Source organism: Manihot esculenta, chromosome 6 (assembly GCF_001659605.2).
Source record: "Manihot esculenta cultivar AM560-2 chromosome 6, M.esculenta_v8, whole genome shotgun sequence".
In the NCBI taxonomy this organism is placed as follows: domain Eukaryota; kingdom Viridiplantae; phylum Streptophyta; class Magnoliopsida; order Malpighiales; family Euphorbiaceae; genus Manihot; species Manihot esculenta.
In genome coordinates this window covers 7960741-7974517 of record NC_035166.2, presented here as the reverse complement: position 1 = coordinate 7974517, position 13777 = coordinate 7960741, and the positions used below count along the sequence as shown (strand labels likewise).

At 30.5% G+C, this 13777-nt stretch overlaps 1 protein-coding gene across 2 annotated transcripts; it reads left to right on the top strand.

Moving 5' to 3' along the window:
• The first annotated feature begins 6525 nt into the window (after nucleotides 1-6525).
• On the top strand, nucleotides 6526-12484 carry LOC110617204 (AUGMIN subunit 8). Of its 2 annotated transcripts, XM_021759847.2 has the most exons (6): nucleotides 6526-8703; nucleotides 8909-9028; nucleotides 10853-10969; nucleotides 11055-11144; nucleotides 11779-11886; nucleotides 12132-12484. In XM_021759847.2, exons 1-6 carry the CDS (start codon nucleotides 6658-6660, stop codon nucleotides 12240-12242), a joined length of 2592 nt encoding a protein of 863 aa, XP_021615539.1. In that variant the 5' UTR covers nucleotides 6526-6657; the 3' UTR covers nucleotides 12243-12484. The 2 variants fall into 2 exon arrangements, with proteins under 2 accessions (XP_021615539.1, XP_021615538.1); XM_021759846.2 differs by lacking the exon at nucleotides 12132-12484 and having other exon boundaries at nucleotides 11681-11909.
• The last annotated feature ends 1293 nt before the right edge of the window (nucleotides 12485-13777 follow it).

Sequence of the window (13777 nt, the reverse complement as noted above, 5' to 3'; positions counted from 1 at the left end):
TGCTTTGTTATTTTGATCAATGTGGCCAGTTGATTCTTGATTACAAGGTGATATATTGTTAGTTTGAATAGTTTTAAGTCCGTAATTGCTTGGATTGTTCAAACACAAGAACACTTGGTGTAAAAACTAAGGAAATTGCATGATCTAGCGATATCTCCATGCGTTTGGGTAGCTAGAATTAGATCTCTCTATTTCTTTATGGAATTGACAGTTGTTAGATGCCTGAGGCCCAAGGACGTTCCTTAGCAACTTGTTGATTAGTAATTGGTTAGAAGAAGTTCCCTAATTAATTTATGATTAAGGAGAGACATGGTGATGAGAAGCGTCTTCCATCTCCATAACTAATTTATTGAATCAAATAAAAGAACCTAAGTATCAATGATCAATCCCAACAACTGAAGTGGATCCAATTCTTCAACTAGACCTTTCTCATATTTGATTTACTTTACTTTAATTATTTGCTTTATTTTATTACTTTCATCATTAGTTTAACTGAATCAATCTCAAAACCCCCATTTTTACTTTACTTGTAGTTTACTTTTATTTTTCTTTTAGTTTTTTTTCTTGGTATTGATAAGAAAGATAGATAAGTATCAATTCCTTGTGGATTTGATCCTTTCACCACTATCTGCAGTTGTAATGTTGTTGATAACTGAAAATGTTATTTTTGACCGGCTTCGACAACCGCACAGTCAGTTGACTATTGCATTATTGTTGACTTTGCCCTCATATATGAAGATTTTATAGTGTTATGTGATGCATTCTAAGTAGACCCAGATGGTGTGTTCATGCAAAATGACATGGTAATAGCTTATCCTTCTAGATAGTTATTGAGGTATGAGTTGAATTACCTCACATATGATTTGAAAATAACAATTTTGAATCTTTGCATGCAAAATATGGATGCATTACTTCTTTAGGGTAAAACATTACATTTTCATTAATCATAAAAGCCTACAATACATTTGAGTAAAAGGAAACCCAACTTAAGATAGAGAGATGAGTGAAATTTCTTAATATTGGTGCACTAATTCTCTATAATCAGTTAGGGTCTTGTCTTCCCAGAATACTATCACAAGACCCTTTCACCACTATCTGCAGTTGTAATGTTGTTGATAACTGAAAATGTTATTTTTGACCGATTTCGACAACCGCACAGTCAGTTGACTATTGCATTATTGTTGACTTTGCCCTCATATATGAAGATTTTATAGTGTTATGTGATGCATTCTAAGTAGACCCAGATGGTGTGTTCATGCAAAATGACATGGTAATAGCTTATTCTTCTAGATAGTTATTGAGGTATGAGTTGAATTACCTCACATATGATTTGGAAATAACAATTTTGAATCTTTGCATGCAAAATATGGATGCATTACTTCTTTAGGGTAAAACATTACATTTTCATTAATCATAAAAGCCTACAATACATTTGAGTAAAAGGAAACCCAACTTAAGATAGAGAGATGAGTGAAATTTCTTAATATTGGTGCACTAATTCTCTATAATCGGTTAGGGTCTTGTCTTCCCAGAATACTATCACAAGACCTAGATATTTTAGCACTCAATAAAAAAGGATGAAAGGAGTCACCACCCTAATAAAAGCAAGGATAACAAAAGAACGTTGTTGTGTGACCTATCTTTAATTGGAGTCCACTACCCTTCTTAATCAATAACCCAATGGTCTTAGTTCGAGATAATGAGTACGAAAGAGAGAAAGTGTTAATCACCATTCTTGTTTGGACTTTATATAAAAACCAACAGCAATCCCTTATATTGATTTTTATATCCTGACTTAATGTATTTATTGAAAAATCCAATTTAAGTAATTATAATCTACTTATTATACGCTTTCATGCTCATCTATTAGTCTAAGCATGTCAAGTTTCTACTTTAACTTAAGGTGGAGGTATTACCAAGTTAATTAATCATGTCTCTAAGTTCCACACATGCCATGAATCAATTTTAGAACCGAAGTAGAAAACCTAAACATGCATGGTTTCTAGGTGAGTATTTAGCACATATAGCAAAACACGTCCCATTAGGTTTCTAAGAATATATCTCAAATCCAATTTTATGGTTAATTTGCTCTAAGATCATTATTACTTAGTCATTTTTATATCAAAGTGTAAATCACCCCTTAAGCATGCAAAACCATATCTCTAACATGCTTAATTGCTTTTAGAAATTATCAAGTTACTTAATTTACTAATTCAATTTCATACATTTTAGGTAAAGTGCATAAATTAAATCATAAAAAGAAAGAAAAGGAGAAAAGAGTTAACCAAAATTAATAAAGTGCTAAGCTAAAGAAAGAGGGAGGAGAAAAAAATGAATCCCAATGGCTATGAGAAAGGATGAAGGAGAAAAAAAATTAATTTACAAATTGAAAATAAATAAAATAAAATAAAAATTACCTAACTATTCCTAAACTATTACATGACCTTAGACCCATAAACATTTACAAAGGACCTTCAAAAAGCTCCAATGAGCCTCCATATTCAATTGGGCTTCCACCATAGGCTTCCTAGGTCCTCCAAAAGAACTTGCATTGGAAAGGTCGACCATAATAGGAAAATTGAGAATTTTGGATTTTCTTCCTTTCTTTGAGTTTACTTACTAAATTTTAACTTATCAATTGAAAAATTAAAATAAGAAAGAGATAAATCGGAAAAGGCAAAAAAATAATACAAACATGAAAAGAAAATAATTCAAATATGAAAATGAATACTTTTCAAAATGGAAAGAAATAAATTAAGGAAAGAAAAAAATTAATTAAAAAATTTAGGAAAGAAATTAATTAAGGAAAATATTAATTAAAATAAGACAAGCAAATAAACTGAATATGGCAAGAGATAAATTAAAACATAAAAAAATTTAAACAAAATAAAGCAAGTTACAACAAAATAAAATAAGAATAAGATCTTAATAAGAAGAAAATTAACTCTAAAATGCAAAAAAGCAAGTAAACATCTCTCCCAAATTAGCAAGAAGGAATTCAACCAAGCCTAGTGATTAAAGAAAAACTCTAACCTCCATGGTGAGCAGTATTCGGTTTAAACCGAAAAAATCGATCGAATCGAATTAATTTAAAAATTCAGTTCGGTTTTTTATTCAATTCGGTTCGGTTTGATTTTTAATTTTAAAAATTTCGGTTATTTTAGTTCGGTTTTGATCAGAAAAAATCGAAAAAATCAAACCGAATCGATTAGTAATAAAAATATATTATTTTAATAATATAGAGAAATTAAATCATATTAAAATTAAAATATTTTAATTAAATTTTAAAATACTAAAAATAAAGTGTAAAAAATAAAAAATTTATTAAAAATCAAAACCAATCAAACTGAATCAAATCGAATCAGACCGGTTCGATTCGATTTGATTTCTGACCAAAATCAGTTCGGTTTAATTTTCATAAATACTAAAATTTCAGTTTTTGATTTATTCGGTTTGGTTTGATTTTAAACTAAATCGACCGAATGCTCACCCCTACCTCTATCTACTAATATTTAAACACATGTTAATAACATAAAATTAAATATAAAAAAATAAATAGAAAAAATAGTAAAAAAATACAAAAATATCAAAATTAGAAGTACCCAAATCTCTCACATTTTTTATAATTCTTGCACTAAAATGTAAAATTCAAATAAAAATAGTAAATGTGCTCAGAAAATTGTGAATATTTTATGATTCTACGCACAATAATCCATGATCTAAAAAAGAAAATCACAAAAAGGACTAGTATTTTTTGAGCTCTTGTGATCGCACCAAGTTGATCATAGTATAGCCAAAATTTGTGCATTGATTTTGTTTGTGATTTGGCATTATGTTAAAGAAAGGACCATAAAAAAAAATCAAAGCACAAAAATTTTAGTACACTTCTCAATTTTAATTTTATTAGACTAAAAAATCACCTAATTTAATGATGAGAAGATTAAGTCATATGTATTTAAGATTTTAGGTTTTGTACTATAACTACACAAAACTTTCATATTAACTCTGTAACTTTAAAAATTCATAATCAACTCAATAAAACTTAGAAAAGATCAAATAATATATTCAAATTGAAAAGAATTTTATGAAGAATTCAAGAACAATATTTTGGGAGTTATACGACAATAATAATGATGACAATAATAGTAATAATAATGGCAATAACAGAGGTGTAATAACAGTTAGAAGCTGAGCAGTATTCGGTTTAAATTGAAAAAATCGACCGAATCGAATTAATTTTAAAATTCAGTTTAATTCAATTCGATTTTTAATTTTAAAAATTTCAATTATTTCGGTTCGATTTGATTTTGATTAGAAAAAAATCGAAAAAACTAAACCGAACCGATTAGTGATAATAATATGTTATTTTCAATAATATAGAGAAATTAAATTATATTAAAATTAAAATATTTTAATTAAATGTTAAAATATTAAAAATAATGTGTAAAAAATAAAAAATTTATTAAAAATCGAAACTAATCAAATCGAACTGAATTGAATCAGACCAATTCGATTCGATTCGATTTCTAATCAAAATCAATTCAGTTTGATTTTTATAAATACTAAAATTTCGATTTTTAATTTATTCAGTTCAGTTCGATTTTGAACCGACTCGACCGAATGCTCACTCTAATGATAACGATCGATAACGATCATAGTTACATAGGTGATGATGATACCCGCAATAAATATTAAAATAAATTTAAATAAATAGTTATAATTACATCCCATAATGTAATAATCATTATATTATTTCAATAATTACTAACATATTACATAATTTTTTTATATTTCCAAAAAAAAAATAATTAAATTTGCAATGTAATCAATTACATTACATAAATAATTACATCATACCAAACGTAACTTTAGAGTGTAATTAAAAAAATTTAGAGGATAATAAATTATGAGTTTTTGCTTTTTTATAAACAATGGACTATATAATTAATTTATATTTAATTATTATAATTTTTATAAATTTAAAATTTTAATATGAGTTAATTTCAAATATTAAAGATGTATATAATAGAATAAATATGTATTTAATTTAAATAAATAAAAATAAATATTATTTTGTGATAAGAAAAAGGGATGAAATATTTTATGTGAAATCACCAACAGATTATTAAATATAAAGTGGTCAAATAGAAAACAAAATGACAGTCAAAACGCAAAAGAAGAAATTACTGCGTTCAAAGGTCTTCTTTATATGTGGATGGCGCGAAAATAACGTTCCTCTCAACTGAAAACACGCTTTCCTCAAAATTTTATTCAAAACTTTTCCGCTCTTCTTTTTTATTTTTCCCTTCTGTTTTTTTAAAAAATACATTATTTATTAGCAAATCTTCCTTCTATCCCTGACCACCGACGGCTCTCTTTCCCTCCCTTCGGTACTGGCGACGCATTGTATTTTCCTCCTTCGTTTCTTTTCAATTCAGGTTTTTGAAATATTCTCCGCTGAATTAGAGAGATTTTGACAAAATTAAATAAATAATTAGTAGTGATTTTTGGATTTTGATGATCGAAGAAGAGAGATTGATTTGTGAGCATGACTCGAGGTGAGAGATTTCCTTAAAATTCAATTTTTTCTCATTTGTTCTTCTCTTTTTTTTTTTAAAAAAAAATTCTTTGTTTCGTTTTTGGTTTACAGAAATTTAGAGGATAAAGGAAATATCCTACCAAAATAATCCAAAATTAAATTTTATTTTTGAGAAGTGAAAAGTACATTTGATTTGATGGATCCTCTCTCTCTCCTTCTCTGCCATTTCTGAAATTTATAGAGAGATTTACATGAATAGTATTGATCACTTTATTTATCTTCAAACCATAGATATGAACCTCTCAAGCACAAGATCTATTGGGCTAATGGATTCTCAATAAAATCCTACTTTCCTTTTTAACTTCAAAATCATTTTTTAAATATAAACCTGTGTGTGCTTTGGTATCCATTTTCCTTTATAAACGAGGAAATTGATAATTTTTCATTTAGTCAAAAAATGGAAATTGATTCGATTTGTAATTTTATATTTTATAATATTTCTGTTTTCTATGAATTAATTATATGAAAATTTACTATTAATTTCATAGGGATGACATATGATATTGTTTGCACGTAGTCTTCGACGTTTCTACCCATGCCCCTAAGTGTTAGAGTCCTAGAACCCATACCCCTAAGTGTTAGAGTCCTAAAATTTCAGGGACCAAAACTTTACTATTCTGCATGGTTCCAAACGAGTGTCAAAATGCGGGTCCGTGACACTAAAAACATTCTCGCCTGCAACTCCAATATTGTAATAATTAAAGAATAAGACAAAAATCAGAACCCATGTAACAGAAAGTTAATATTTTTTGTATAATCTCAAGGTAGTTGTAATTTTCAAATTCATCATCCATAAGATTTGGTTTTTCTATAGATGCACATCCTTTTTGAATTTTCAGTTTCCTTTTCCATTTCTATTGGTTTATTCTTTGCTTTTCCTTGCCATTCTCTATTAGCTTACTTTTTTTTGTTCTATGGCAGATATATTTCAGCGAAAAGTATATGCTTTTTGAGCAGTTGCTTTGATTACAATGTGGAACAGATGAAAAGCTAAGTTGTCAAATATGGTTCAATCATGCATTAAATCCATCACTATGGGCTAATTTGCGTAGTGTTTAATGGACGTATGTGAATCACGAAAGGACAAAGCTGTGGAAAAACCAAGACATCCCTTGGTTCCAGCTGAAGGGAACAACAATGCAGCAGCTACATCCCACCACCCTCAAACAATGGAAATTAGTTCTAAGTACAAATCTCCAACACCTTTTGTTTCTAGACGTTGTACATCACCAAGCCTATCAAGAACATTGCCTACAACTTCCGAAGTGGTGGCTAAAAGAGCCAATTCAGTGGAGAGGATGCGCCCTCCAACTCCATCTTCACCTGCAAGCCCTTTTACACCAGTTCATGATTCATCTGTTGATATGCTGCAACTACCTAGAAGACTAAGTACTGGTAGCCGATTGCCAGAGAGTTTATGGCCTTCTACAATGAGAAGTGTTGGTGTTTCCTGTCGATCAGATTCTATTTCCATTCCTGTTAGCAAGAAGGAAAATCCAGTTAGTAACATCTCCTCTGATCGCACCTTGCAGCCATCTTCAAATGTTGCTCAGAAACAGGCTGAACCACCAGTTGGGTCATGTAAGCCTACATCCGAAAGAAAGAGGAGTCCTTTTAAAGGGAAGAATGTACAGGATCAATCAGAAAATATTAAACCGATAGATGGTTTACGTACTAAATTGATTGATCAACATCGATGGCCTAGTAGGTCAGGTGGGAAGGTATCTTCTAATGCATTAAACAAAAGTGTAGATCTCAATGATAAGACTCCTAAAGCTTTATCCATACCAGTTGGAAATGGTTTTACTTCACTCAGGGGAATGTCTCTGCCTAGTGGTAGCATCCAACCTATACCAAAATCTATTAACGATGCTGCAAAATTATCAAGCTTAGAAGATATTGGCAGGATACAGCCTGGGGAAAATTGTGCAGATGATAGTTCACTACAAGCATCCAGAGCTCAAAAGCTTATGGAGACAAATTTATCAGATAAATTATCTTTAATAATTCCTACAGTTAGATTACATCCCTTGCCTACCCATGGATCATGCCCTCCATCGCCAAGTTGGACCTCTGTTAGCAGAGGTGTCAGTCCATCTCGTGCTAAACCATCCACTCCTAGACCATCCACGCCTCCTTCTAGAGGTTTAGAAGATATTGATAGGATACAGTCTGGGGAAAATTATGTTGATGATAGTTCATTGCAAGTATCCGAAGCTCATAAGGTTACGACAACAAATTTATCAGACGGATTATCTTTAATGATTCCTGCAGTTAGATCACATCCCTTGTCTATCCATGGATCGTGCCCTCCATCACCAAGTTGGACCTCTATTAGTAAAGGTGTCAGACCATCCACGCCTTTTAGGGGTCTAGAAGATATTGGCAGGATACAATCTAGGGCAAATTCTGTTGATGATAGCTTAATGCAGGTATCTGAAGAACACAAGGCTACGACAACAAATTTACCAAATAGATTGTCTTTAACAATTCCTGCAGTCAGATCACATCCCTTGTCTACTCATGGATCATGCCCTCCATCACCAAGTTGGACCGTTGTTAGTAGAGGTGTCAGTCCATCTCGTGCAAGACAATCCACTCCTAGACTATCCACGCCTCCTTCTGGGGGTCTAGAAGATATTGGCAGGATACAGTCTGGGGCAAATTCTGCTGATGATAATTCGCTACAGGTATCCGGAGCTCACAAGGTTGCGATAACAAATTTATCAAATAGATTATCTGTAATAATTCCTGCAATTAAATCACATCCCTTGTCTACCCTTGGATCATGCCCTCCATCACCAAGTAGGAACCCTATTAGTAGAAGTGTCAGTCCATTTCGTGCTAAACCATCCACTCCTAGACCATCCGCACCTCCTTCTAAAGGGGTCAACCCGACTTTGACATGGCCATCAAGCATCTCTAGTCCACCCAATTCTAGTCCAGTGCTTAGTTTTATAGTGGATTTTAAGAAAGAGGGAAAAGGTTCAAGCCATATTGAAGATGCTCATCAGATACGGCTGTTATACAATAGATATTTGCAGTGGCAATTTGCTAATGCCAGAGCAGAAGCTGTTCTTCATGTTCAGAAAGTAAATTCAAAGGTAGGTTATCATCCATAAATTGTGAAAATGTACCTCTATTTATGGTTTGATTAAATTACTTTTCAGGCATTCTACATTGCTATAAACCCTGACTTTGAGTTGACATTCTTATGTATCGTGAGATTTCTTTTAATGGATAGCTGCTGGAATAGAATTTTCTTTCCATGAAATTTTCAATTTCAATGAACTTTCTTGGATGGTGCAGAAAATGTTGTTTAATGTTTGGACAAGTACTCTAGACTTGTGGGATTCAGTAATCAGGAAGAGGATCAATCTCCAACAGCTGAAGCTCGAGCTTAAGCTGAACACTATTTTGAATGATCAAGTAATATTTCTTTTTCATGGCATTGTAATTTTGCAACAATATCTCATTTTTCTTTTTACATCTATTACCTACGTAGATTTTTATCTGAATGTCTAACTCTTTGGGTAGCTTGTTTCTTCTTTGTTCCCTTTCTTTCTGCCTAACGATATAGGGGGTAGAAGAAACGTTGGTGGGAGAGGGAGCATGTGGATGCAGAGGAGTAGAAAAAGAGTATATAAAATGTTACATATGGATTTGGGCTGTTTTACACTATCCATGCTTGGTTTTGCTTAGTCTTGATTGAGATAGTTACTTGTTGGCATCATCATTATAGATGTGCTTGCTTGTTTAGTCAAATCAAGAACAGTAGTATTTTCTTCTTTCACACAAAACAAAAGCACTAGACATACCCTTGACATGGCTGCTATGATACAGTCAGGCAAGTCTTTTTCTCTTACTTTTTACCCAATCAACGCATCTAGTTATAATCTAGTAGGAAACATATGGTGGAGCTGAAAATACGTTGGAATAGTATCTGGTAATAGTTAATGCAAATTAAAATTAATGGTTTTAAGCATTATTGTTAGAATCTTACAAATTTTGATTTGAAACTTATAGATTCAAATCGATGTAGATTCAAATCGATATAGATTCAAATCTATAAGGGGAATCATAAATGTACTTAAACTTTATGATTCTTAATTCAAATTTTATGTTTCTCGATTCAATTCTACATCTGTAATTCATAATATAAATTATAAATGTAGATCACTGGTAGAATCTTACAATTCTCAATTCCAATCTATTTTTCACTATATCAATTTGAATTTTTATAGTGAATTCTAGCGATTCGCAGCACAAATCGCAAATGTACCTTAATTATGATTGAGTTGAAGGAATCGATAATGAATCGGTTGAATCAATATGAATCGATTGAGTCTTCACTTTATTCAAGGGATTATTTTTTAAAAGGTTGTTAGTTTTAAAATTCATTCATCCTTTTCCTTACTTTTATCCTATCACCTATTCTTTTCCTTTTTTATCTTCTTTTTCTTTCTTTTTATAGTTCATTTACTTCTCTGATTATAATTATCATGTTATGCCATTTTATATTAATATATTTTAATTTTTTAATTTAACATGTTCTATTTTTTATTTTTTAATCATTTGATAAAATTTAAATGAGAGTTTTAGTCTATAATATAAAACTGTATATAACATAATAAAAATATATTATTCTATTATAGAACATATTTTTAGTTAGACAAATGATAATTTTATATTTATTAAAATATATGATTATGATATTTTTATTTTTATTTTTTAAAATATATATTATTTTTAATTAGTCTTTAATTTTTTTAATCTTATAATTTAATTTGATTCTCTATTTCCGATTCACAATATTTTTGAATTCAAATATTAATTTGATAGCTGTGATTGAGTTAAAAAAATCGATAGTGAATTAGATAAATCATATGAATCAATCTAATCTTCATTTGATTAAAGAGAGTATTTTTTTATTAAGTTATTATTTTCAAAAATCATTCATTTTTGCTACAAAAAATGCAACATAAACCTTTTCCTTATCTATTTTTCTTCCATCACCTATTTTTTTTCCTTTTTCCTCTTATTTTTCTTTCTTTTTTTTTAGTTCATTTACTTCTCTAACTTGATATTTTATATTAATATATTTTCATCTTTTAATTTAATATGCTATCCTTTTTTATTTTTTAATTATTTAATAAAATTTAAATGAGAGTTTTTGCAAACACACAATGATAATCATTACATATGATTAAAGAGTTTGTCACTATAATCTAATTGCTTCCATGATTAATTTAGATTGCATGTCTAGATGATTGGGCTTCACTTGAAAGGGATCATTTAAATTCGTTATCTGGGGCTTTGAAAGATTTATTGGCTACCGCTCTTCGTCTTCCAATGATTCGAAGGGCAAAGGTATATTTGGTTGCAAAAGATCATCGGATTTGGTTTTTGAAGAGACATAAATTTGGTATCTATATTTTATTTCTACTTTTTGCAGGCAAATATAAATTCCTTGAAGCCTGCTATTTGCTCAGCTGTGGATGTGCTGCAGGCAATGGAATCCTCCATCTGTTCTTTACTGTCAAGGGTGAGATACAAGTCTTCTCTCTCTTTTTATATATTCACATGTAAAGCACAATGGTGAATTTTAGCTTTTACCTGAGCTATCCTTTTGTTCTATCATTATTGAGACCAACGTTGATTGTTCTATCTAGAAGACATAATTTACTCGTAAAAGTGACAAAAGAAATAAGATTGTTCTATCTAGAAGACCAACTGGATTTTTTGAAGCATAAATTTCAGCAACACAAGTACAAAATCTTGATAACCCTGAGGTGCTAGTTGCAGACAAAGATTGCATAATGTTATTAGTTATTGCTCCATCTCATATCAACTGCAACTAAATAAAGTTGAATCTTACACAAGAAGTTACAAGTTTGGAAAAGTTGAAAGATTAAGGCATATATATATATATGGATTATGCTAGAAGTCTAGTTTGGATAAGCCAGTGTCATGTGCATTAACCTTCCTCGTTTATTTTTCTATAAGGGCATATGTTATTTCATGATTTGTGATTCTAGCCATCTGTTTGAATTTTAGCCTCATATTCTGTGCCTTTTACAGAGCTTATACAAGCTGCAGATTGGTGTTGCCGATAATTACTTGCACTTCTCATGCTCATTTCTGGAAGCTCAACTCTTCTTTCTACTGTTGTGGCCTAGGTGGAGGAGATGAATGAATTGGTTTCTGAGCTTGTTGTTCTAGTAGCAGAAGAGAAAGCTTTGCTTGATGAATGTGAAGCCCTATTGTTTTCAACAGCAGCTTTGCAGGTGAGAGTAGAAATTATATTAGTTGTTGGTACTCATTAAGACTTTTTTTTTTTTTTTAAGTAGATAATTTTGCAGTATCAATGCAATAGAGGTTAAATTCTTGTGCTTGAAGGCTTATTTATTTGATATTGTATGATTAATCAGTATTCTCAATAGAAATTAATGTTTTTTGGATTTGGTATAAATTCCTCCTTTTATCAAGCATGTCTGGGATGATATATGATTGGTTTTCTACCATCAAGCAGGTGGAGGAGTATAGCATTAAAGCATATCTCATGCAGGTGAAATATGCTCTTGAGAATCCACTGATCTTCGCAACGATAGACTCTCCATGGCCAGATCAACTTCAAAGTTAACCTTTACCTGTTAACTACTGAGCAGAGATCAATAAGTCGAGCGTTTCTCTCTCCCCAAAAGCTGACAAAGATAAACAAAAGCCCCATAAGATTAAAGATATACAAACAAAAGCATGTCCTTTCCTTTCTTTCTCGTTTTCTTTTCACTCATCAACATCCATAGCTCTTACCTTCCCTTCCCTCTACACTCTCTTATCTAGCCACAACCTCTTTTCTTTTATAAAGAAACATTGTTTATTTTAGTCGATCTAAGTCCATACTTAGTTATGATTGTATTCTTTTCTTATATTAAAAGATTATATCTAATCATTCCACAAAGTCTGTTACATCAAAAAACAATTATTACAGTAAAATATCTTAATTTTCAACACACCTTGAGATTTTTACTTGCAAAAAATCAATTCATCACTCTTTTAAGCATATTTAAACTTTTGCATATGCATAATTCTCACGATAGTTGTAGTTAGGGGTGAGCAGTATTCGGTTCAAATTGAAAAAACCGACCGAATCGAATCGATTTGAAAATTTAGTTCGGTTTTTTATATATTTCGGTTCGGTTCGGTTTTTAATTTTAGAATTTTTCGGTTATTTCGGTTCGGTTCAGTTTTAATCAGAAAAAAATCGAAAAAACCGAACCGAACCGAACCGATTAGTGATAATAATATATTTTTTCAATAATATAGATAAATTAAATCATATTAATATTAAAATATTTTAATTAAATTTTAAAATATTAAAAATAAAGTGTAAAAAATAAAAAAATTATTAAAAATCCAAACCGACCAAACCGAACCGAATCGAACGGAATCAGACTGGTTCGGTTCGATTCGGTTTCTGACCAAAATCGGTTCGGTTCGGTTTTCATAAACACTAAAATTTCGGTTTTCGGTTTATTCGGTTCGGTTCGGTTTTTAACCGAACCGACCGAATGCTCACCCCTAGTTGTAGTCATCATATGGAAGCACCACTACACATTCTTTATATTATGATTTTCAAATTTTAGGACTCATCCTTGAATATACAATCAAATATTCGTAAGAAGTATCGAAGCCTTTAAACAAGTCTAGTAGTTTATGAATATATACAAATCTCTTCAAATAAATTTTTCAGCAGTTTACGAACATAAACAAATCCCTTTACATAAATTTTATGCAATTTAGAGACATGCTGATCATTTTTGCAATTCAGTGACCTGCCAATTTTTTTTTTTTTTCTTTGCATTTTGAAAATTGAAAGATCATTTTAAAGATACGATAATCCAAAATATTTGTGTAAAGATATAATATTCTAATGTATTAGATATAATATTCTAATGTATTAGTTTATAGACATATAGTTCTTCTTCAAGCAGCTTCATTAGGTTTATAGTTCTAGAAATGATCTTAAAACTGGCTCTTCAAGTTCATTTGACTTAATACTGCTAAATTTAAAATAAAAAATAAATTTCTAAAAATAGAGAATAGCTATCTATGTTGGAAAATTAGGACAGAATGATAAAACCTTATTAGAAAATAGGAGTCATTTTTTTTATAAAG

Excerpts from the sequence above, each read along its gene's own strand:
- LOC110617204 (XM_021759847.2), top strand. The coding sequence starts at position 6,658 with ATGGACGTATGTGAATCACGAAAGGACAAAGCTGTGGAAAAACCAAGA. Across the intron at positions 8,704-8,908 it reads TTCAGAAAGTAAATTCAAAG|AAAATGTTGTTTAATGTTTG; the intron begins GTAGGTTATCAT and ends TGGATGGTGCAG. Across the intron at positions 11,145-11,778 it reads TCTGTTCTTTACTGTCAAGG|GTGGAGGAGATGAATGAATT; the intron begins GTGAGATACAAG and ends GTTGTGGCCTAG.